The sequence below is a fragment of the Quercus robur genome, chromosome 3 (genome assembly GCF_932294415.1).
Source record: "Quercus robur chromosome 3, dhQueRobu3.1, whole genome shotgun sequence".
Lineage (NCBI taxonomy): Eukaryota > Viridiplantae > Streptophyta > Magnoliopsida > Fagales > Fagaceae > Quercus > Quercus robur.
Genome location: NC_065536.1, coordinates 39,724,848 through 39,749,996, shown reverse-complemented (window position 1 = coordinate 39,749,996; position 25,149 = coordinate 39,724,848). Strand labels below are relative to the sequence as shown.

The 25,149-nt window shown below is 35.5% G+C and overlaps 3 protein-coding genes across 5 annotated transcripts; 1 reads left to right on the top strand and 2 right to left on the bottom strand.

Moving 5' to 3' along the window:
* Window positions 1-5,208: 5,208 nt before the first annotated feature.
* On the bottom strand, window positions 5,209-8,319 carry LOC126717998 (probable glycosyltransferase At3g07620). Of its 2 annotated transcripts, XM_050420016.1 has the most exons (3): window positions 7,320-8,319; window positions 6,247-6,433; window positions 5,989-6,149 (listed from the first exon to the last, which is right to left on the bottom strand). In XM_050420016.1, the coding sequence occupies exons 1-3, from the start codon at window positions 8,258-8,260 to the stop codon at window positions 6,126-6,128; spliced, it is 1,152 nt and encodes a 383-aa protein (XP_050275973.1). In that variant the 5' UTR covers window positions 8,261-8,319; the 3' UTR covers window positions 5,989-6,125. The 2 variants fall into 2 exon arrangements, with proteins under 2 accessions (XP_050275974.1, XP_050275973.1); XM_050420017.1 differs by having other exon boundaries at window positions 5,209-6,433.
* A 10,196-nt stretch (window positions 8,320-18,515) lies between these two features.
* On the top strand, window positions 18,516-22,084 carry LOC126717996 (uncharacterized). The gene is made up of 2 exons (XM_050420015.1): window positions 18,516-21,626; window positions 21,726-22,084. The coding sequence occupies exon 1, from the start codon at window positions 18,957-18,959 to the stop codon at window positions 21,624-21,626; it is 2,670 nt and encodes an 889-aa protein (XP_050275972.1). The 5' UTR covers window positions 18,516-18,956; the 3' UTR covers window positions 21,726-22,084.
* A 1,254-nt stretch (window positions 22,085-23,338) lies between these two features.
* On the bottom strand, window positions 23,339-24,609 carry LOC126716397 (pectinesterase 31-like). 2 transcript variants are annotated; one of them, XR_007652107.1, is made up of 4 exons: window positions 24,504-24,609; window positions 24,230-24,348; window positions 24,091-24,122; window positions 23,339-23,677 (listed from the first exon to the last, which is right to left on the bottom strand). XR_007652107.1 is itself a non-coding variant. In XM_050417251.1 (4 exons), exons 2-4 carry the CDS (start codon window positions 24,339-24,341, stop codon window positions 23,515-23,517), a joined length of 273 nt encoding a protein of 90 aa, XP_050273208.1. In that variant the 5' UTR covers window positions 24,342-24,348; window positions 24,504-24,609; the 3' UTR covers window positions 23,339-23,514. The 2 variants fall into 2 exon arrangements, 1 of the variants encoding a protein (XP_050273208.1); XM_050417251.1 differs by having other exon boundaries at window positions 24,264-24,348.
* Between the last annotated feature and the right edge of the window lie 540 nt (window positions 24,610-25,149).

Below are 25,149 nucleotides of genomic sequence, written 5' to 3'. Positions count from 1 at the left end.
TGTGGTGATGGTGGATGTTGATTTTGGGTCATGGCTTTGGTGGATGTGGGGGTGGTGCTGTGATGGTGGTAAATGATTTTGGGTTGTACTTGTGGGTTTGGGTTTTGGGTGGAGTGGCTGATTATTTATTTATTTATTTTTTTAATTCTTCGGTGGTGGCTATGTGGGTTTGTTGGGTTGAGAGAAAGGTGGGTTTGGTGTTTTTGGGTGTGGTGGCTGATTTGTTTTTTAATATTTTGGTGGTGGTTGTTTGGGTTTGTGATGGGAATCAAGATCAATTGATTGAGAACTTGAACTAGAATTGCATTAAAATTAAGAATTAAAGCTGGAATTACAGAGAAACTGGAGAAACAAGTTTCTGTCTAGGTCTGAAATTAAATTATATTCACATCAAAAATTGATTGTACTCTTACATAGCTAGCCTATTTATAATCTTTAACTATTAGGAAATAAAGCAGCTAATAGTTACATAAGTCAAAACTGTAATTAAAGAGGATACATGGCAGATATGAGAAGTCAAAATAAGGGGCTGCTGGCTGCCCTAAAAAGTTAGAAAGGTTGGTTGTCTGTTTGGCTTGTAGAGGGTGGCTAGTTGTCAGTCCTAATGGTAGAGGGGGTTGCTTGGCTGTTTGGCTTGTCGAGGGTGGCTGGTTGTTAGTCCTAATGGCAGAGGGGGGTTGGTTGGCTGGCCTAAGGATAGAGGGTGGCTGCATCAGTTTGTTGGGTTAGATAGATGGGTTTGGTGTTTTGGGTGTGGCGGCTAATGGTAGTTTGGGTTTTTGGGTGGGGTAGTTGATTTTTTTTTTTTTTTTTTAATATTCCGGTGGTGGTGCCGTGGTGGTGGTGGCTGTGTGGGTTTGTTGGGTTGAGAAGATGTAGCTAGGTTTGGACCGTTTGGTGTTTGATGGCTTCTTTGCTCCTGCTTTAAAGAAGAGAGAGACATACAGGTAGGAAGAGATAAATAAATATTAAATAAAGAATATTTAAATGAGGTGCTAACAAAATAGAAACTTTGGTATTGGGTTTATTGTAAAGTGGTATATTAAAATAGATAAAGTAGAGTTTTGAAATGTTAAAAACTAAAATATTTGCATTCTTTGACGAGAATGCTATTATAAAGGAGATGGTGTAAAATGCATTTTCTAGATAAAAACTCACATGTATCTATTAAAAATAAGGTAGGGATAGGTGGCTAGGACAGGATGAGTTTCTGATAGAGAAGTAATCTGTGCGTTTTGCTGTGTGTTGCGTGCTAAAAGAATCAATACTGGATTAATCAGCGTATTGGTTTTTTAAATAGTGGTATTGGGATGACAAGCAGCAATGGAAGTACAATTCTGTTGTTTGTGAGCTTGGAAGAAAAGAGTCGTTCTTCTGAACTTGTTTTCTGGTTCAAATTGTAATGATCATCAGTGGTTACAGTTGCACTAGCATGGAGGCATACATGAAAACTGGTCTTGCATACCCTACCCTTTCTTTAAAATAAAATAAAAAGAAGAAAATGTCTCGTATGTCTTTACGTTTAGATTCAAAGCAAACTGTGTCACGGGTAGCTAAAATAAGATCAACACTTCTTTATAAACAAATGCAGCCCAGGATATGGCGTTTGTCCCATTATCCAAGGTCTTCTAGCACTACCATTTTTATGCCGCAATTTTGATGTGGATGACTACAATAAGGATCCGCTATATATATATATATATATATATATATATATTTTTTTTTTTCCACTAATCATGATGAATAGTTGTGGCACAAAAGTTGTGTCCTCTTGACATATAGACCAATGGACCGTAGTATAAGCATTACCATTCAATTATGAACAAAGATCATTTTATTTTGGGAAAATTACAGTAAATCCACATGTGGTTTGATTCATTTTCACTTTGCCTACTCGTGGTTTAAAACTTAAACACTTTGCCCACCTATGTTTAGCTCCGTTTGGTCTCTGTTACCCACCTTTAGCTTTTCCGTTAAAAAACAACTTTTACCACCAAAACATAACATAACACAAATCAAAAAGTTAGGGTTTGAATTTTTTGAAAGAAGTTGGGTTATGGGGTTTTGAAAGAGCTTCTCTAATTGATTTCAAAACGTGGAATAGTTGCTTCAAATCCTCATGATTCACACCGCACAAAACCCTAATCTTGTGCGCTTTATTTATTTTACAACAAGAAAGCTTTGTTTTTTCTTTGTTGTAGAAATACATTCAACAGCATGATGAGGTCGAGCTTTCTACATTGGGAAAGGGTACATTTTCTATGAACTTTCTTTGTTTGTATTGCATTTTCCTCTGTTTTATACCCAAACAAGAAAAAGATAGGATTTTTTTTCTTCTTTTCATTTGTTGAATAATTGAGGGAAAAGAAAGAAAACACAAAATTTAATCGAATCTGATTTCATGAATGATTAGCAATTGCAACTTTTTATAAGAACTCATTTTCTTTACTTCTTGAGTTTTCTTCTTTATCCAAGATTAGAGAATTTGATATGTTTGACTATGTGCCTTATATTATTGTGATATATATTTGACTATGTGCTCCTAGGAATAGTTTTGATAGATTTTTTAATTATTGAGTTATGAGGAAGAATGGACTTCACAAAAATAGGCTTCCAATGATTGATGGGAATTTGGAATTCTCATGGGAATTTAGTTTTCCAAAATAATAAAACTATAGGTTCTCTTTTCTTTGCCTTTGCTTTACAGCAAAATCGAGGATAGGGTAATAATACGTGGAGCTTTTATATAATTCACATTGCGCAAGTTTTTATACTTTCTAATTCAGCGCTTTTTCTCGCCATTTATTACTATTTTATATGTTCTTTTTTGGTTTAAGAATTATCATACTTACTAAAATTCTTCACATATTTTATTTCATTACAACAATCACTACAGTTGTCACAATCTCTGAGATTTTGAAGAACAATGGACTGGCTACTGAGAAAGGTAAGAATCCTATTGTCCCAATGCTAATAACCATTCCATGTACATGATAATAGTGATAGTTGTTTTGATGATTTTTGTTTATGGATTTGAATAGAAGTTTTGATTATTTCTGATCTCTTTCTTTTTGGTTTTTGACTTTCAAAACCCCATAACCCAAGCTCTTTCCAAAAATTCAAACCCTAACTTTTTTTATTCGTGATATGTTATATTTTTGTGGTAAAAGTTGTTTTTTAACGGAAAAGCCAAAGATGGGGTAACAAAGACCAAACGAAGCTAAACACAGGTGGACAAAGTGTTAAGTTTTAAACTACCGGTAGGTAAAGTGAAAACGGGTTAAACCACAGGTGGATTTACCGTAATTTCCCTTTTTAATTTACTTTTGGAAACAAATGCAAGAGAATGTAGTACAATTATATCCATGTTTGATTTGATTTAACTTTTTGAAACAAATGTCAAAGAATGTAGTACAAAAATATCCATGTTTGATTTCATTAAGAATCTAAGAAAATTCCCAAGATAATGAAATCTTATGTTTGGTTTATTAGTATCTTTATACGACATAGACTTGAAATAACTCATTGAAATATGTCAAAAATTTGAATAAAATTAGATTAATAAAATGATAATTATAGTATCATATAACTAGACTAAAAAAAAAGTTCGTGTCTTAGTCCTAAAATTTTGAGATTGGATACATTCTCAATAAACTAATTGAAGTTAGTCACATATATTATTTTTTGTCATTTTTATCCTTAAAAAAGGAATACCTCAACTGTGTATCTTTAAGGACATATTAAGGGTGAGTTTAGTTCAGCTTTTTGTAAAAGTACATAATGAAAAAGTGGAGTTTTCAAAAAGTGCATAATTGAAAAAGTGCATTTTCAAAAAGCTGAGTGTTTGGTAAAAACTGTTAAAAAGTGTTTTTTGAAAAAGTTGAGTGTTTGACTAGTACTTATAAAAGTGGCAGTTTGAGGGATAAATTACCAAAAAGAACAATGTATATATAAGAGCATCTCCAGCAGGTTAGACAAATTTTTGTGCTGTTTGGACAATCAATAGTGACATTTATCTTTTGCCTATCCACTTTTTTAATTTTTATTTTGTAATCAAATTTATTCTTTTTTAATATTTATTTTTCTTTTTCTATTCATTCTCAACAATTATATTTTTCAACAAAAAGTGTTACATCCACAATATTTTTTGCATTACTTTCACAAGAATCATAACAAAATCTTATATGAAAAGTTGTTACTAGTTCTAATTTGAACCCATTACTGAAATTATATTTTTACTCATCAATATTAGCTAATTACTTAAAATTTATTGTGAAAATATTGTGGTAATATTTTTAAATTGTGATTTCTAATACTTTGCCTTTTTTTTTTCCTCCATACGTTCCCTTTTCCTTTTTTTTTTTTTTTTTTCTCTTGTATTTTATCCACCACACACATGTACATTATTTTGTCCACATCCTCTCCTTTTTCTTTTTCTTTACTTCCACACCTCCACTTTCCAGAAGGCTCTCATTCTTTCATTCTTTCCTCTTTCCTTTTTCCTTTTCCGTTTGTTTCTAGAAGGCTCTCTCAATTCCAAAGCTCTCCGGCTCTCTCAATTTCTTCTCTCTCCTTCTTCGTCTTCCTTTTCTTCTTCCTCTTCTTCTTCTTTCTTTCTGTGTGTTTATGGTTGTTTGGCCGTGGGTTTGGCCGTGGGTTTGTGCTATTTGATTTCTGTAGTTTTGGATTGTGGTTTGTGTTTTGGGTAATGATTTTTCTGTGTGTTCTTTGGATTGATTTCTCATGGGTATGGGTTGATTATGATTTCTCAGTTCTTTGGGTTGATTTCTCATGGAGAGGGCAGAGCAGAGAGACTTATGGAGAGGGCAGAGCAAAGCAGAGAGAAGAGATGGAGGCGTCGTGCAAAGGGAGAGCAGAGATGAGAGATGAGAGGCGTGAGAGAACTGAATAATTGATGGGTATTTCCGTAATTCTAATATTGCAACGGTAACCCATCCAAAACACGCATTGCGCATTTTCATTTATGGACCCTCAAGGGTCCATAAAAACTTCCGCGTTTCTTCTTATTTTTGGTCTATGCCCAAAACGCAACTTTTATCAAAAAGTTGCGCTTTGGGCTTAACCAAACGCAAATTTTGGTTTGGCTTTTTTCAAAAAGCCCTTTTTGGGCTCAAAATGTGGAAACAAACGGCCATTAAGAAAGGGAAAAAAAACACACACACACAAATGTGACGTTGGCTGACAACCTACCACAACAATCTTTCTTTTCTAGCGTAAACACGGGAGTTAAAGACATAGCGTAAACACTATGCAATATCCATGCCAAACATAACAATAGGGGAAAAAAATCCATCAACAAGACCAATGCCACCTATTACAAATATAATGGATTTACCTTGCATTTGTGACTACTTGGATCACATAGTCATATATGTAGCCATCAACCAATTTGGATTTACACCTGCATCTATGAGCACTTGAATCATATTTGTAGTCATCAAGCAATTTGGATTCACACCTGCATCTATGAACAATTCTCTTGGTTTGATTCTTTCTAAGTCCTAATTTCAAAAGTTCATTGAAGGCTTCCACCCTCCTTTCTGCTCTCCTGCACAATTCTAGAAGCAAGAGGCAATGGTAGTCAAATGTCCATTAGTCTCTTCCTGCAAGCCTTTGGAAGGCTTGCGTTCTGTGAAATAAGGATTCAGCTAGTCCATTATTGGATAGTCAAGGGGTAACAATTTTTGGGTACTATTTTCACTTAAAAAGAATGAAAATTCATATTCCCACAGTGGGTTCCAGATACTTATAGCCATTTGGATTAAAAAAGAATCTTGAAAGGTGACCCAAACCAGACTATGTTGAAGTAATCACCAGCATGGAATGCGTTGAAAACATAGAAAGAACCTCTTTTGAGCAAGTAGCCACAATGTGAAACTTCATACAGCCCTCCAAGTACTTAACATGTTGAGACAACAGGGAGAATTAGTGGGATAGGCGATGCATGCTTCTTCTCAGCCACAACTGGTAAGCAGTCATATGGAAGGAATCAAAACCCCTTGGTGTTTTATGCCACAAAAAATGTTTCCGAACTTGGCATAGATTTTGGTACATATCTAGGTACATCTGTCTTGTTATTGATAAAAGTCTCTTTTTGATGAAGGCTATTTCTCCTTGGTTGATAATAACTGAAAACTTGCTCCAGTTCAAAACATTAGCAAATGGAAGGTCATAGTAGTTGGAAATAATAACAGGAATGCATCCATAATGTATGGAATCACTTACTCTAGCAGTGTTCACCTCATAACCTTTGACATGGAGGCAATACTTGCTCTTCCTAAAACCTTCTTCATAAGGAAAAGGTGTACTTCCAAAGAAAATGTCCATATAAGAATCATTCCCCCATACAGCTATCAGCTCTTTGCGAATACGAGAGTTTTGTATACGTCCAGAAAAGTAAACAAGTTTATGCCTGTATGACAACAAACCAGCAGCGGTTGGTGGTCAAAACAGGAAAAAGTACCTGTAGCAAACTGGATCTAATATTTGCAATGCATCTACAAAATGATAGTTGTATATGCTTCAACAGGACTACAAATATGCATCAGTTCCTAGAGTGAGTTTCATGATATACATTGTCAGTTAAAATGTGGCAAGTAATTGAGTTTGGTATAAGTCTGTACTTGTTCCTAATTCTTTGGCATGCAAATTGCAACCAATCCCCTTTTTTTAGCTTAGTTCCTATTTTTATTTTAATTGACTGATGTAAGCAGAGCATAAATAAGGGAAGCATATCAATAAGAAACTCATGCTATTTGATCAGTTTTATACACAAACAGAGTTTGGAGGCCAAGCTGTAGCTCATAAAACATCCTTTTCACTCTCTGTTTGAAATCCAAATAGGGAAGGACAGTGTGTTGTGTGTACCATAGTGATCCCCTTAACCTAATAATAATCATAATACCATTATTGGGGATTTTGGTGTAGTGGACTAGTGTTTGTCCTCAAATAGATTTCACGGGTGCCTAAAGCATTAAATCAAAGAGATAAACTAAGGGGTCATTATTGATCTATAATGTTTAATCTGAAGTCTAAACCATGAAATGGATGCATTTCAAATGAAGACGATCCTTTTCTGTCAGAGTCGGCCTTAGCCCTCTCCCTCTCTATTGAACCCATTTCTAGTTATGCTATACCAAAAGAAAAGAAAAAATCATAATCATAATCAAAATCAAAACCTTTAACTAAACGGGGTTTGGACCCATTTCTAGTACTGAAATGCTTCCAAGGCGGCAGCAGCAGCAGCAGCAACAACAAAAAGATGAAAATGAAAGAAAGTAGTGAAAAGAAAAGAGTACCTGGCATCCGGGGGAGTGAGAGGTTGATCATTTGAGCGAGGCCAAACCTGCGGGAGTGCCACATCTTTGTGTGTAACATAGTATCTCTGGAAGTAGCTAGAAGAGCAAGTGACCTGTATTGCATTGTTACGTAAATCCAGAAACTTAGAAGCGGCCTCTCGACCAACTGAATGACAGTACACGTAGAAATGGTTTGCACCAGCAGAGGCATTCCAGAATGTGAAGTCTCTGCGAATTCTGGTAATGTATTGAGAGACAAACTCAGAGATTGAAGCTTCGGAGTGAACACGAGGGTCGTTCCTTAGAAGATTGACTGAGAAAGGCAAGAAAAAGAGATGGGCTTGTTGGGGATGGAGTGTTAAGAGGGAACTTTGAAGAAGAGATAGTTTGAACATGTGTTCACTGAAGTAGTTTCCTAGCTTTGGATCAAATGGGTTTTGGTGGGGAAGGAAAATGGGACCAAACTGGGACTGGGTTTGGTTTGTTGCATCAGGATAAACATATATCTTGAAATTGCGCATCATTTCCTTGAAATCTTCAACAAAGAGTTGCCAATTGTGATAGGGACCTGATTCTTCCATTGTTGTGTCCACTGCCTTAATATTTGGCTTTGACTTTATTACTGCTTGAGGAAGTGGTGGTAATGGTGGTGCTAAATCTGCAGTAAAAGAACTTGGTGGGAATGTAGTAGAATGGGATAGAGTTGGATTTCGATTTCTCTCTGGAGGGAATTTGATTTCCGAGAAATGAAGATCGAAGTTGTGGGTACTATCAATGTAGGGAGAACTGGTGAGAAAAGAGAAAATAGTGACAATGAACAAGGCGGCCACCAGGACTGTGAAGAGCAAGAGGCATAGGTGGAGACTGGGAGGACGAGAGTGGTGCTGTTTGGGTTTGGGACATCTCTCTTCTTCTTCTTCTTGTTCTTCAGAAACAATCATTTTGGAACTAAAGCCAAAACAAGCTTGTTCCACTGCCTGGGTGGTGAGTTTATTAATGTTTGAAATCGTCGACTTTTTTGTTTTTAGTTTTGTCACTACTCCTAATTAGAATTAACTAGGTATTGAGTTTAGTATTTGTTTAGGAAAAGACGAATAAGAGGGCTAAAATGGCCAAATATCACAAATTTTTGAAATATTTTGTAAAAAAACACTGTTTCGGAACTATATAAGGAAATACCACTTTTTATGGAACTCGAGTTTCTTAAACTCGAGTTCCTAGAAGTTTTGCCACGGTGGCACTGCTGAGGTGGAAATTGGGCCATTAAAAAAAATTATGTGGTACTCGAGCATGGTAAACTCGAGTACCATGCAACATAATACTCGAGTATACCAGGCTCGAGTACCATTTTATAATAAAATGCTGTTTTTTTTTTTTTTTTTTTTTCTAAGGTACTCGACCTCACCAAGCTCGAGTACCTTGTAAGGAATTCGAGTTTAATAAACTCGAGTTCCTTATAACTTTTTTTTTTGTTGTTGTTGTTGTTGGGATTATTGACAAATAAACATAAACATAAAAATAAGTAACTTTTTTTTATGTTTTTATTTATTTAAATAGAAGTATTGTAAAATATAGAGATTTTAATTTCAAAATATGTATTTAATTTATACATTAATACATTAAGTAAAACTGTTCATTGTTTTCTCATAAAATTTTTCCCGAGGGCGTTGCCCCCGGACCCCCAAGAGGATTGTCCATGAGCACTCCGGCTTAGGCCTATCGACCCAAGCCTCCGCTCTATGGACTAAGCCTCAAAAAATCTCCTATTAAAAACCACACAACATTATTCGAGTCAGGTCAGGTCGTCAACATGAATCAAATGATACCCTTAAAGTGTGAATGAAATGTTTTATAATACTTAAATTTATAAAAAGATACTAGTGAAAGTTCCATGCGTTGCATGGCTTTAATCCTGAATTTTCTTTATATATATTTTTTTGAGAAATTATAACTAAATGAGTTATTATTACATAATTTTAGAATTATTTTCTAACTAAATGAATGATTATTAGAATATAACATGCATAATTTTGTATATTTGTCCTTATATATAATATCTTTAATTAAGATTATCAATAAAAACCTTTCTAATTTTTTTTTATAACTCCTTCTCTATTAATGAAGGAGATGATTTGAACTCAAGCAATTAAATCTTTTATAATACTTGCATATGCGTAAGTTGCAACTAAAAAAAACCCACAATCTATTAGTTCTACTAAGGTGAGTTTGGTTCAGCTTTTTCAAACAGTTCTTTTGGAAAAAGTGGAAGTTTTAAAAAGTAAAATATGAAACTGAGTTTTTTTTTTTTTTTTTTTAATATTTATTTTAAAGTAGCATGTTTGGTAAAAACTATCAAAAAATGCTTTTTGACAAAGTTGAGTGTTTGGCTAATATTTATAAAAGTGGCGGTTTGAGTTGTAAATTACCAAAAAAGACAAGATATATATAATATATATGTTTTAATTACCTCTCTTTATGCAAGTTATGGACACAATATTTTTTCAAAAATTTCACAATAAAGTCTGCATGACAAGTTGTTAATGGTAGGGAAAAATATAATGTCACTAATAGGTCCAGATGAGAATTAATAACAACTTACTGTGTAAACTTTATAACAAGTTGTTCACTCTCTTTTCTGCGTAAATTATTTTCTGTTCACTTTTTTCTCATAAAACACCTAGTGAAATCGTGATTTCTAAATTTAAAAGCCAAATCTAAATGCTTTTTCATGTTTGAATTTCACAATAATCGAATCTATTTTTCTGCATTGATAAAATCTGTTTCTACATTAATATAATATGCTCTCTGCACATCATGTTTACTGCATATTCAAATCTGCTTACTGCATTCATAAAATCTATTTTCTGCATTAATTAAAACTATTTATTGTTTCCTCATAAAAATTGTTCACTATTTTCTGCATAAACTGTTTCTAGGATTTTGCATAAAATTGATCATCATGGCTACTCTTATACCACTACTCAGCAAGAGCACAAAGGTGTACAGAAAAAAGTTTGTTTTATTATATATGCTTTAAATTTTAAAGATGATTTTCTTATAAAACATTGTAAAAGGACATTGACAGAAAGGCTTTGGAATTATATCTTTTTAGCACCAGTGCATTTATTGAAGCATCTGGTTGTCAACTCCCTGGCAAGGAGGTTGGAGATTCAAGCTCCACAAAGACAGAATCACAGTCTCCTAAAAGCTATCTTATGGGAACAAGCTTTTCAAAGCTCCACCCTAAGATTCAGCAAAAAACAAGACTTGCCACGAGACGGCAAAAGATCGTGTTCCTATTTATCTTCCTATTTCATACTGCGTTCTATGTAGTAATTATGGAGTAGTCCATGAGCATGAGTAGTATAAGGATAACTCCGATCTGCTAGGTTATGATAACTACGCGTATACAGATTGAAAGACAGACAGATATGCCAAGACAGAATGCTCTCCCGCAGTGATAGATCACTATTCACTAGCGACAGATCACTATTCACCAGCATGCGTGAATAGCTTCCAGACAAATCAAGACAGTCCAGACAGTTCAGACAGATACAGACAGGTGTTCAAAAGTTACTACTGTTTACTAGCATGCGTAAAAAGAGATCTGATAGATTCCTGAGATCTGAAAGATTCCCAGATAGACGCAGACAGACTACTACTCATCAGTACTAATTTCCATACCACCGAAAGATTAACTTAAGTTAAATTTACCTACTTTACCATGGTTCATTTCACCTATAAAAGAGACGGACTACAAAGACAGAAGACAAGTTTCTAAGTTTATAAGATTCTAAGCGTTTAAGTTCCAAGTTTTAGAAAGCCTTTTGTAATAGCCTTCCCTCCCCCTCAAAAAGATTTTATGAATGCACTAAGAAGATTTGAATATGCAGTAAATATGATGTGCAGAGAGCAAATTATATTAATGTAGAAATAGATTTTATCAATGCAGAAAAATAGATTCGATTATTGTGAAATTCAAACAAGAAAAAGCATTCAGATTTGGCATTTAAATTTAGAAAACACGATTTCATTAGGTGTTTTATGAGAAAACAATGAACAATTTATGCAGTGAACAGAGAATAATTTATGCAGAAAAGAGAGTGAACAATTTTTTAAATGCTGAATAGAAAATAATTTTATGCAAAATCCTAGAAATAGTTTATGTAGAAAACAGTGAACAATTTTTATGAGAAAACAATGAATAGTTTTAATTAATGCAGAAAACAAATTTTATGAATGTAGTAAGCAGATTTGAATAGATTTATAGATGTACAAATATTCCGGACTTGTTGAGAAATTTGTATTCATGTGGAGCCATATGGTTTTTTTGTGAAAGAGTGGTTGGTCTGTGTGGTTTGGATGAGTTTGTATGTATTGAATTTATTAATTTTTGCTACAAGTAATGTACAATAAATCTAATTTGGGTGATAAGTATTATGTGTGTAACATTTCAAATTACACAAATATTGGAAACATCAACATATCTAACTGGAGGCATTTCACTTCCTAAGGTGTTTCTTACATTACAAAGCAGAGGACATTGTTCAACCAAAGCACAAGAATCATATGTAGCAACAAAGAACAGCAGGGAAAAAATGACACAATGATTTCATATAAACTTAGCCAAAACTAATGAACAGTTAATCTTTAGATTTGTAAAAGTTGAATGTACATAATTATCAGTTGTCTTATATATAGTTAGAAAATAATTCTAAAATTATGTAATAATAACTCATTTAGTTATAATTTCTCAAAAAAATATATAAAGAAAATTCAGGATTAAAGCCATGCAACGCATGGAACTTTCACTAGTATCTTTTTTATAAATTTAAGCATTATAAAACATTTCATCCACACTTTAAGGGTATCATTTGATTCATGTTGACGACCCGACCCAACTCGAATAATGTTGTGTGGTTTTTAATGGTAAATTTTCTGAGGTTTAGTCCATGGAGCGAAGGCTTGGGCCGATAGACCCAAGTCGGAGTGCTCATGGACAAGCCTCTTGGGGGTCCGGGGGCAATGCCCCCGGGAAAACAATGAACAGTTTTACTTAATGTAGAAATTAAATTCATATTTTGAAATTAAAATCTCTATATTTTACAATGCTTCTATTTAAATAAATAAAAACATAAAAAAAAGCTACTTATTTTTATGTTTATGTTTATTTGTCAATAGTTCATCAAAAAAATGTTTATTTGTCAATAATCCCAACAACAACAACAACAACAAAAAGTTATAAGGAACTCAAGTTTATTAAACTCGAGTTCCTTACAAGGTACTCGAGCTTGGTGAGCTCGAGTACCTTAGAAAAAAAAAAAAACAGCATTTTATTATAAAATGGTACTCGAGCCTGGTATACTCGAGTATTGTGTTGCATGGTACTCGAGTTTACCATGCTCGAGTACCACATAATTTTTTTTAATGGTCCAATTTCCACCTCAGCAGTGCCGCGGTGGCAAAACTCCTAGGAACTCGAGTTTAAGAAACTCGAGTTCCATAAAAAGTGGTATTTCCCTATATAGTTCCGAAATAGTGTTTTTTTTACAAAATATTTCAAAATTTTGTGGTATTTGGCCATTTTGGCCCGAATAAGAGACTATAAGAAGAAAGACACCCATTAGTTAATACTGTTTGAAACATGAAGGTTAAGAATTAAGATTAGAGACAAAGGAAGGATAAGAAGCAATAAAGTATTGGCGGTAATTACAAACGGCAAGGCAAATATAAGCCAATCCAATAATAGTCAGCCGCTATGATTCTTGGATTTATCTCACAAAACAATCACATAATAACTGTTTTAATTATCTCCCTAAATTTAAAAAAAAAAAAAAAAAAAAAAAAAAAAAAAAAAAATCTATCTGCATTAGAGCATTGCTATTTGGTTACACCCCCAAATTTCTTTTTTACATCCATACATGCATAAAACCAGGTTTATTCAGGTTTTCATTGCCAAAAATTTTAGCATTTTGTTACAACGATATACAACTTATTGTTCACTAAAGGTAAACTTAAATTTCATTATTTTATCTAACTCCTCGCTGTAAACTTAAATTTCATTATTTTATCTAACTCCTCGCTCTCTCTCTCTTCAGACTTCTGCCTCTTCTCACTCTCTCTCTTCTCTATGTCTCTTCTCTCTGTTTCTTTTTCTCTCTCGGTAGTTTTGGTGGTATTGAACTTTGATTTCAGCGGCTGAGGCTTGAATTGGTGGTTGGGGCTTGGGTTTAAATCAATGGTTTCAGTGGCTAGGGCTTGAATTGATGGTTGGTTCTTGAATTGATGGCTGAGGCTTAGATGGTTAATCAATGGTTTTGGTGGTGCTAGGAATTGGTTTCGGTGGCTAGGCTTGGGTTTAAACCAATGGTTTTGGTGGCTAAGACTTGAATTGGTGACTGGGGCCTGGATGGTCTAATTGGTTTGTTGATTTCAGGGTCTTAATGGTTCCAATTGGTTTTTAATTTTGGTGGTTTTGGTTGTTGGGTTTCTGGAGAGAGAAAGGAATGGGTTGCTGGGCTACCGGAGAGAGAAAGGGATGGAGTGTCAATAAGAGAGAGAGATGAGAGATATTGTTTATAGATTTATATTATTTAATTGTGTATTTTATATTATTTTAATGAGTTGTATGTTAAAATAAAAACTAGGATGTTGGGTGAGTTGTGAAGTTGTATTGTAAAATAGATAAAATAAATTTTTAGAATGTAACATAGAAATTTTTTTTAAGAACCTAGATGTGAATGCTCTTATATATTATAAATGGATAAATTGTGAGATCATTGATAACTTAACAAATCTATATATATATATATATATATATATATTTTTTTTTTTTTTGATGGTGTCTAAAAATAACCAAACTCCATATTCGTCCATATAGGTCGTCCTTAGAAGGAATGACAGGGAACTAGCTACTCATCCTTCGTCCATAGAGGTCTCTGGACGAGATTCTCCCACTTTTGAACAACCTTCCATCTAGCATTGCTTAGGACGAGCTCAGCGATGGTTGTAGAATGAAAAGATAACCGCTATGGTGGTTATGAAGGTGTACTCTAAACTTTCCGAACTCCGTAAAGATAGGGGAAGTTATCTAACAGATAACCGTTTCCTGAACCTATAAAAGGGCACGAATCTCTGACAAAAGAGAAGTAAGTACTTTCCAGACACCACCTCCATAAGTTTGGAATTCTTTGTTTCGGAAGAAAAGATTAACTTTATCATCGGAGGATTTGTGATCGGTCAACCCCAGTCTCCTCTGATCTTTCGTTTCTTATCTTTCAGGCCCTCAACATCATCACAATTCGTGCTATTCAGTCAACTGATTTCCTAATAATTATCAGTTGGCGCCGTCTGTGGGAAACTGATTTGTGAAACTAAGTTTTACGATTCCTTTCTCAGACAAAAAGATTGCAATGGTTCGAATTAGATCGAGGGCTACCAGCCTAGGCCATCAAGAAAGCACGGATGCTTCTAGCCATCCCCATCGCGATCATCAATCTGCACCTGCTATGCAACCATCCTCTGTTCATGTGCAATCCATGGCAGCCACTAAGTTTTACGATTCCTTTCTCAGACAAAAAGATTGCAATGGTTCGGACTAGATCGAGGGCTACCAGCCCAGGCCATCAAGAAAGCAGGGATGCTTCTAGCCATCCCCATCGCGATCGTCAATCTACACCTGCTATGCAACCATCCTCTGTTCATGTGCAATCCATGGTAGCCGCTATGACAGAGTTAACTCGCCAAAACCAAGAGCTGACGAGGGAGATTCATCTTAGGAGGCAACGGTATGAAGCATATGGGGAAGAACAAGACCAGAACCAGGGGGATGAAAAAAGCGATATACCCAAAAGTCAATCGAGGGGCACCACATCAAGAAGGGTTCCACACTTGGAGAGAGAGATTGACCAGATGAGGAAGGTTATGGACGAGATAAGGGAAAACATAAGAAGAACGAATCCTGTAGAGGATCTAGTTCATCGTACAGATTCCCCTTTCACAGCTTCCATCAATGGTCACCCCTTGCCTCCAAAATTTAAGATGCCTTCTTTGGATTCGTACGATGGGGCGTGTGACCCATTTAATTACATTGCTACCTTTAAGACTACAATGCACCTTCAGGGAGATCCCCGACGAAATTATGTGTAGAGCCTTCCTTACCACCCTTAAAGGTCCGACACGAGTGTGGTTTAGTAAAATACCCCCAAATTCGGAAAGTTCTTTCGAAGAGTTAAGTAAGTTGTTTGTTAATAACTTCATTGGGGGACAGAGACACAAGCGTTCTTCATCCAGCCTGTTGACAATAGAATAGGGGGAGAATGAAAGTCTGCGATCCTTTATCACTTGTTTCAACAGGGAAGCCTTGACGGTGGATGAGGTGGATGATAAGTTATTATTGGCAGCCTTTTACAACGGGGTTAATTCAGATTTATTCATCCACAAGCTTTATGAGAAGGAGGCCCAATCCATGGCTGAACTCGTCCATTCAGCCCAGAACTTTATGAATGCAGAAGACGCGATCATAGCCAAGAAGAGGAAGAGAGCTGAAAGAATGGATGCAAACCCCCTACGCCACTCGGAGCAAGTCCCTCGACCAAAAAAGGGACGCACAGAAGATAAAAAAGACCGGGATGGTATTTGTATATTATAAACCCATGCTGATGCTAGTTTGATTTATTTAGTTAATTTGTTAAAAATTATTACATAAATGATGAATAAATTAATCATTAATTAAATATATTCAAAATTTATTAAAAATATACATTTTATTAAATGTTTATGTATCTGACATAAACCAAAAAAAAAAAAAAAAATCTATTCACTGTACTGTTAATTTGTCAACGATGCTTTGGCACACAACAAAAAGTTGTGGTCCTGCTCGCAATTCCTCGACCACAGTTTCTTTTAATACTCCTATAGTGGAGATTGTAGGAAACTAGCATTTAAAAACTAACTATTCAGTTAGTTGGCCCCGTTTGCAAACAATTTGGGATTGTAACAACTCGAGCCTTAGAGGGTCGATTTAGGCCCTCTAAATCGAGCCTCTAAGGCTCGGTTTAGCTGGTTTGTAAGCCAAAAAAGTCCACGTGGAAACACGCAGAAATCAAGTGTTTGAGACTCTTCCACATAGAAATCGAGTGTCTGAGACTCGATTTCTGCGTGGAGAACACGTAGAAATCGAGTCTCATAGACTCGATTTACTTAAAGTAAAATCGAGTCTCTGAGACTCGATTTTCACACAGTCACTCCTACTATCGCTGACCAGGTACTGTAGTTTTGGTTGATCTTTTTGAGCGTTGAGCGTGCCATCAAGTCTGGAGGAGTTTGTCTGCATGAAGTACTGTGTATTTTTTGGACTTTGTATAAAAAGTCTTGTGCCATCAAGTCTCTGCAGGTTCTTTTTGAGCGTGCCATCTTGTGCCATCAAGTCTCTGCAGGTTCTTTTTGAGCGTGCCATCAAGTCTGGAGGAGTTTGTCTCTGCATCAAGTACTTTTGTATTTTTAGTCTTGTGCCATCAAGTCTCTGCAGAGACAAGTCTGGAGTTTGTCTGCACGTACTGTGTATTTTTGGACTGTGTATTTTTGGTCTTGTGCCATCAAGTTTGGAGTTTGTCTCTGCACACCAGGTACTTTGTATTTTTGGTGTTGTGCCATCAAGTCTGGAGTTGGTCTCTTTTGGGCGTGCCATGAAGTCACAGCTACTGTGTTGTATTTTTGGTCTCACACAACCTCTCACACAACTCTCAGAAAATATTTTGACTGCCTCACACAACTCACACCTTCAGCAACTTCTATCACTCAACAACTCTCACAAAACATAATACAACTCTCATAAACTCTCATACATTAGCAGCAAAACATTGCTCCTCTCACTCTGATACAATCTCAGCAGTATATTGCTCATCCTCATGTCAAGTAAGGGTCTCCTCCTCACTATCTAGTTGGTTGGTCTCACAGCTACTTTGTTTGTATTAATTATTTATATTTGTTTCCCAATAAGATATTTGTTTGTATTAAATATTTATATTTGTTTCCTGATAAGATATTTGTTTGTATTAAATATGTAGATTTGTTTCATAATATTAGTTTTTTTTTTTTGAGTAACCGGCCTGGAAGCCCAAGCAGGGCTCCTTATGTATATTAGTTGGTTGTTTAAATATGTATATATATTTATATTTATACAACTATATGTTTAAATATTTATATATATATTTATTTATATTTATATATTTATAGAAATATATTTATATATTTATACAACTATATATTTATATAAATATATTTATATTTATATTTATATATTTATATATTTATAGAAATATATTTATATATTTATACAACTATATATTTATATAAATATATTTATATTTATATTTATATATTTATATATTTATAGAAATATATTTATATATTTATACAACTATATATTTATATTTATATATTTATATTTATATATCTATTCAACTATATATTTATATTTATATATTTATACAACTATATATTTATATAAATATATTTATATTTATATATTTATACAACTAAATGCAAATATAAATATAAATATAAATATATATATATATATTTTTATATAAATATATGGATTTATATTTATATATTTATATATTTATATAAATATAAATAAATGTATATATTTATATTTATATATTTATATTTATATATTAATATTTATATATCTATACAACTATATATTTATATTTATATATTTATACAACTATATATTTATATATTTATATAAATATATAAATAATAGACACATAAGGAAAGAAAAAAGAAACAGGTTCAAAGAATTGTGCAACCTCCAACTTTTATGAAATTCCAACCATGAGAAAGACATTATTGAATACAGTAAAAGCTATGAAAATAATTGGGTCACCGGTCCAGTTGCACCTAATTAAGCAGCTAGCATTTTTCCATTTTCTGGATGACATAAAGCTGATGACATATTAGCAGATTCGAAACAAATTTACTGTCATGACGGATTTTTTATTGTATGATTTTTATGATTCAGAGTCAAAATTTGAGTTTGTATATCACATCTAGTATATTTCACTGTATATTAATGCCTTGATTTTCAAATTAGATGAAATGTCTAATTTGATTGATCATGATCATATTCACATTAGTGTTTTTTTTTTTTTTTTTTCTTTTGTCTGATGAACCCTGCTCTATGTTATTTCATTAATAGTAGTGTAATAGGGTATGCCATTAATTTCCGTAGCACTGGAATGATGATATTTTTATTTATATTTTTGTTAGAGCTGAGTTTAAAATTTGTAATGGGGGTGAGTTTTGTTTTTAGTTTTTTTATTTGTTTGAGTACGAAATTATAATGATTGAGTGTGTTTGTATGTGATGTGGGGTGAGTATATGCAATTGTTACACTTTTAGATCCCTTGTAATTTTTGTACTTTGAGTAGATAGAAAAGGTTTTGTAATTCGAACATAAATGAAAGAGATAAAATATGTCACTAACATAAATTTCCTTGGCTTGGCTCTCTAATAGGTTCACAATCTTTGAAGAATATTGATATAAATGTATACTTCGGTGGACCCCTTCACAATCCTGAAGGGATTGACGGATTCCCATTTAGAGGGGAGGGTATCGAATGCTACTACATGATGTTACGTCGTAAGTTGAAGACGTTGAATGATTTGAAGAGGAAAATAATGGACGAATTGAAATTGAATCCTGCTTGGTATGACATCAAGATTATTTATCGTTGCCCACAAGAAGTCCTTCATGAACGGATAAATTATGGGTATATGGCGATCAAAGAAGATAAACATGTAAAGATGATGTTTAATAGGATCCAGAAAATGCCCCAAGTAAATGCTGCTGAGTTGTATGTAAGTTTGGAGGCGCCTGCAGATAACACTACTGAGGTGGTGCAAGAAACAACTACGGCTTTACAATTTACAGCCCTAGATGATGGATGCACTACAATGGGAGGGTATACGATGGGAGGGTATACTACACAAGAAACAACGATGGGAGGTTATACGCTCCCATCTCAAGATCATGTTGCTAATACTAGTGAAACCCTCTATCGTGAAGAGACACATTTAGAGGAGGAAGACGAAGACGAAGATCATGTTGCGAATGATGGTGAAAATGTTGAGGTTTTGGATGAGTACGAAGAGAGGATTGAGCAAGGCGACTTTGAGAACGATGTGGATGAACATGAAGTCGTTCCCAATTTTGAAGAGGAAAATATGGAGGACCATGATGAAGGTGATGCAAATGATGATATTGGTGTCCAGTATAATAGAAATACGACCACTGGCTACAGACCTCCTGCTGAGTCATTCTACTCAAATACTTGGGAAGATATGGTTGATCCTTCACGTCTTCAGATACCATTTGTCTCTACTTGGGAAGATGGGATGCATTTTTCTAAAGGGTTGACTTTTGCAAATAAAGATGCGGTGAAGCATGCATTGATAATATACGCAGCAAAGGATAATAGAAATTTTATAATCCGGAGGTCGACCAAATCGAAATTGTGCGCCGCATGTGTTGATGACAACTGCATGTGGTATGTTGGGGCATACATGAAGACTAAATTCAATGGTATGTGGATGGTTACGTCTTATGTGGGTCCACACACTTGTATACCCTTTGGCCTAAAAAGAGATGGTAGAATGATGGATTCGCATTTTGTTGCATCAGAAATTGTGGGAAAATTGCAAAAAAATCACACTACACGTATTGATGACCTATGGGAGATCATACGTACTAAGTATAATCATGAGCTTTCTTACTATAAAGTATGGGACGCAAAACAAAAGGCAATTGCTAAGATATTTGGGGATTGGGAGGAGTCTTACCAAAAGTTGCGAAAGTTGTTGTTGGCATACTTGGATGAGGACTCAGGTACCCAGTACAGCTATCACACCATACCTAGGCCACACGAAGGTACTGCGTTACTACGCTATGTATATTGGGCATTCGCTCCATGCATTGCTGCATTCCAATATTGCAGGCCAGTGATTAGTATTGACGGGACTCATCTGTATGGTAAATACAAAGGGGTATTGATGATTGCAATGGCAACCGATGCTAACCAAAAGGTTTTGCCTCTCGCCTTCGCTGTTGTGGACAAGGAGTCAGGGGCTAGTTGGGGGTGGTTTTTAGAGTGTCTCAGGATTTCCATAGAGCATGTCATACCTAACGATGGCATTTGTATTATTTCTGACCGACATAAAGGTATTAAATGTGCCATTCGAGAGTGGCCTAGACGTGAGGACGGAAGAGAACAGGTATATCATCGATATTGCCTTCGACATGTTGCTAGCAACTTCAACAGACACTTTGATAACCCGATTCTAAAGGCATTGGCCTTGAAAGCTGGATATGCGAGTAATGAAGCTAAATTTAAGTCCATAATGGAAACCATTAAGGAGGCCGAGATTAATTTACTGAGGGGTGTAGACCCTACTGATACGCGGATTGAACGTTATATGCCGTACACATATCTAGTGAGTGAGGATGTGGAGAAATGGACCCAGTCACATGATGGTGGAAGACGTTACGGGGCAATGACAACCAATATCTCCGAGTGCTTTAATGGGGTACTTAAAGGTGCCCGCGGTTTGCCCATTGCTGCAATGGTTCATTTCACTTGGTGCAAACTTGTTGCATATTTCCACGATCGACATAAACAAATTACTTCTGATCTCTCTCGAGGTAAGCTGTGGAGTGATTATGCAATGGAGATCTATAGCAGAAATGAGCAGAAAATTGCAGGACACACTGTGAGGAATTTTAATCATGCAGAGGGTGTATATCAGGTGGTTACCCCATACAATGACCATAGAGGTGGAGGGGGAAACCACAGTCATGAAGTGCGCATATTTGCTAGAACATGTGGTTGCAGAAAGTGGCAAAACTTGAAGATCCCTTGTTCACATGCAATTAAAGTTCTTCAAGATCTGCATCTCAATGCGACCAACTATATTGACCCATGTTACAGTTTGAACAACGCCATTCTCACATATTCACATAATTTTGTGGTACCAAAGTCAGAGTCTGAGTGGAGGGACGTTTCCGGACCACGATGGGTGCCTGACCCACTGCTGTTGCGGGGCACAGGTCGTCCTGTGAAGTCAAGAATAAGGAATGAAATGGATGGGGTACGGCGAGAACGGGGAAGCCGGAGGGAAGATCCGGACTTGAGGGAGACTCAACCGAGGCAACGATGCGGAGTGTGTCATCAAGAGGGGCATAACCGTAGAAGTTGTCCCAATTCCCGTGGGGCATCGACAAGTGGTACTGCTATAAACTAGGCAAGTGCCCTCACTGTTTTTATATAATATATTCAGAATTTCATTTTGTTATAGTTCTTTGCATTTGGAAACTAATGACCGTATTTTAATTTTTGGCAGGCAAGCGGAAACTCGATTTTGCTAAGTGACATTGTACGTGGGACTTGTGGTTATCAATGTATGGACAAGTGCTAGGTGACTATGTAGAGTCTGTTGTATCAGTATGGAGAAGTGCTTGGTGACTATGTAAAGTATGTTGTATCAGTATGGTTTAGTATGGACAAGTGGTAGGCAAATATGGGGACTATGTTGTATTTATTAGTTGTTATTTTGGTAATTGTTGAATGTTGTTGTAATTGAACTATTTGCTGTCTATTGTACTTGTTACTATAGTTGCGTTGTGCAGCTTTTGCCTCTAATGCCAGCAATTATATTACGGCTGGCATTAGTAGCTACTACTTTAAAGCACATTCAACCACAGGGCCCTCCTTTGAAGCATTTTGTTGCTAGTATTGAATGTATTTTGTCCGTTAATAGGGAACCTATAATGGGTATGAATAGTAACTGTTTGAATCCAGTTGTTTGCATATGATGTACGAGCCATTTACCAGTATCATATGCTTTGTATCTACTTGTTTATCGCTGCTCATGTTATGTGTTCTGGATCTAGTTTACTGCTGCAGGGGAAGGGAAACCAATTATGGTTTACTGCTGCACGAGTAGGTGCCAAAAACAAAAAAAACACAAAAAAACCCCAGTAGAAATCAACTCTGTGATAGTCGATTTCCCATGAAAATCGACTCTCTGAGAGTCGATTTCCCATGAAAATCGACTCTCTGAGAGTCGATTTCCTTTGGAAATCGACTATAAGATAGTCGACTTCCACTGGGGGATTTTTTTTTTTTTTTTTGTAATCCAGTTGGGAACTAATTTCAACAGGCAAGTGAATAGGATTGAAGTGGAATGAACCTAATAGACCGAATTGGACTGCAGTGAACCGAATGAACCTAAATGGACGGAATGGACCTAAGTGGACCGAATTGGACCAAAATAGACCAAAAGGACCAAATAGACTGAATTGGACCGAATTAACCAAAGTGGACCGAAATGGACCAAAGTTGAAATCGACTATAAGATGGTCGACTTCCACTGGGGGATTTTTTTTTTTTTTAAATCCCAAGCATACACAATCAACAGGCAAGTGAATAGGATTGAAGTGGACTAAAATAGACTGAATGAACCTAATAGACCGAATTGGACTGCAGTGAACCGAATGAACCTAAATGGACGGAATGGACGTAAGTGGACCGAATTGGACCGAAATTGACCAAAAGGACCAAATAGACTGAATTGGACCGAATTAACCAAAGTGGACCTAAGTGAACCAAATTAGACCGAAATGGACCAAATGGGACTTAACATAAAGTCATAACCCTTGTAGGTCTTGCATGAAATACATATGCCAGATCAAACGAGCGCTAAAGTTGATGCCAAAGTTGGCACTTGTAAATAAAGTCATAACCCATGTGTTTATAGTTTTGATCTTCATGGCGGTCAACATGAGACCTATTATTGCCCAACTATAAAATGCTCACTGCTTGTGACTAAAAATTAAAACTGGTTTTTCAAACACTTAGATAAACCATCTTGCTTGTACAAAACCATCAGTCACGAATTGCTGAAAATGAAGTCTGGAAATTTTCAAACACTATTTGAAAGAATCTTAACACAAGTTGATCGGACAAGTTCACAAAATATAAGCCAAACAATCTATAGAGGAAGTTCATACATCAAAAGGCACCATGCTATTCTCTCATAACTTGACCAATCAAAGACTTAAAAATAAAACGTATTATGCAGCTCTTATATTAGTTGCTGGGAAGCATAAGCAGGTCTCCTTCCATTAAGTTTACGCAGAATATGGTATCGTCAAGGCCATTCTTTGGGCAAGCCAAGGTCTTTCTGAATCTGGGTCAATGAAACGAGGCATGAGGAACTGTTCTGCTTCTTCGTCTATCAATTCTCTAGCCCATGCGACCCTCTTTGATGGGCAACTACCTGGCCCATAGCACCTGCATTTTTAATTGAAGCATTCCATACTTATTTAGTGTGCTATTAAGAATAAACTTTCATCAAGACAGCAGCATCCATTTCAGAAGAAAAGTCAAAGAAAAGAAAGTACAACCAACTCCACCAAAACAGTAATCCAACATGTTATCAATTCATTTTCATTTTCATCTCTACTCAGCATCAAAAAAAGGTTATCAATAAGCATCTGCACTTGTTACAAGCTACCAAATCATAATGGTAAAATTGCCGAAAATTTTATTGCAATTTATTAATTATATGGTAAAAAATGCGATGTTCATAATAAAGGCTTATGGTCATTAAGCACAGGAATTAGCAAGCAAATAATTTGAGAAGCATGGTGATGTGTGCTGGCAGCAGCCACACCAAATTGACTATGCTGGGATTGGACGCTTACCAAGTTAATTGAGTCATACTTTTCATCAGCATCTGTAAAACAAGAAAGGTATGTTGTAAGCACTTCACACACTAATGTAGAATGACAACAATTGAATTTAGCGGAAATTCATACAATCAATCTAGTATCAAGTAATTACATAATTTTTTAAGGTAAAATACAAGAAGCCCAACCTGCACTGTGCTTTCTGCTGCTTTTGATGCCAGGTACAACCAGGTTGGAGCCACAAGACGCGGATCATATTCTGTCATACTCTTTCTGAAAGCACAAAAAGAAGTTAAGCTTAGCAAGCAAAAGAGGTGATGCTATTTTTGTTTTTTGTTTTTGTTTTCTTGTTTTCACTTTCATCAGTCACTTCATCAAATTCAGAATCCTCAGTGGCATGTTCACTTTCAGAGTCACTCAACACATACCTTGTTTTCTAACTTGGTTCACCCTTTGAGGTCTTGCTCTTGCTGGTGCAACTTCAATAGTTTCTTCAGTACTGGCAGAAGTAGAAGCAGAACCCGAAAATTGCAATAATCATCATCATCATCATCAGATATCTCCGAAACAGTTGCCAAGGGCTTCTTCTTCTGTGCAGCAGCAGCCCTTTTGGTAGGTTCTTTCTTCTTGGCTGGTACTTTGGGCACTTCAGTCTCCATGGCTGTCAGGCATAAAAACAAAGAGAAATTTACTGTGGGAATACTTACAGAAAAAACAGTCCAACACATTCCCAATGATCACGGTAAAAGATCATGGAAAAATTCACAAGAAAGTAATTATTAGTGATGCTGAATCTGAAGTGGAAATTTTAGTTGGTGCTTGTAACATGGAAAATTTTGAGCAATGTACATTACAGAATATGACGAGACAGCTTCTGCAACAGATTCTGCATTATTTGCCTTCTTATTATTGTTCTTCCGTGGGTTCTTCGGTGCTTCTCTAGCAGACTTCATAGCAGCTTCACCCCTTGCTTTGCCTCTCATTTTCTTTCTTAACTCCTCTGACTCACATCACTTCTCTCTAGCTCCTAAATGACATAAAACTAAAAACAGTCAACAAATAGACAACTATACA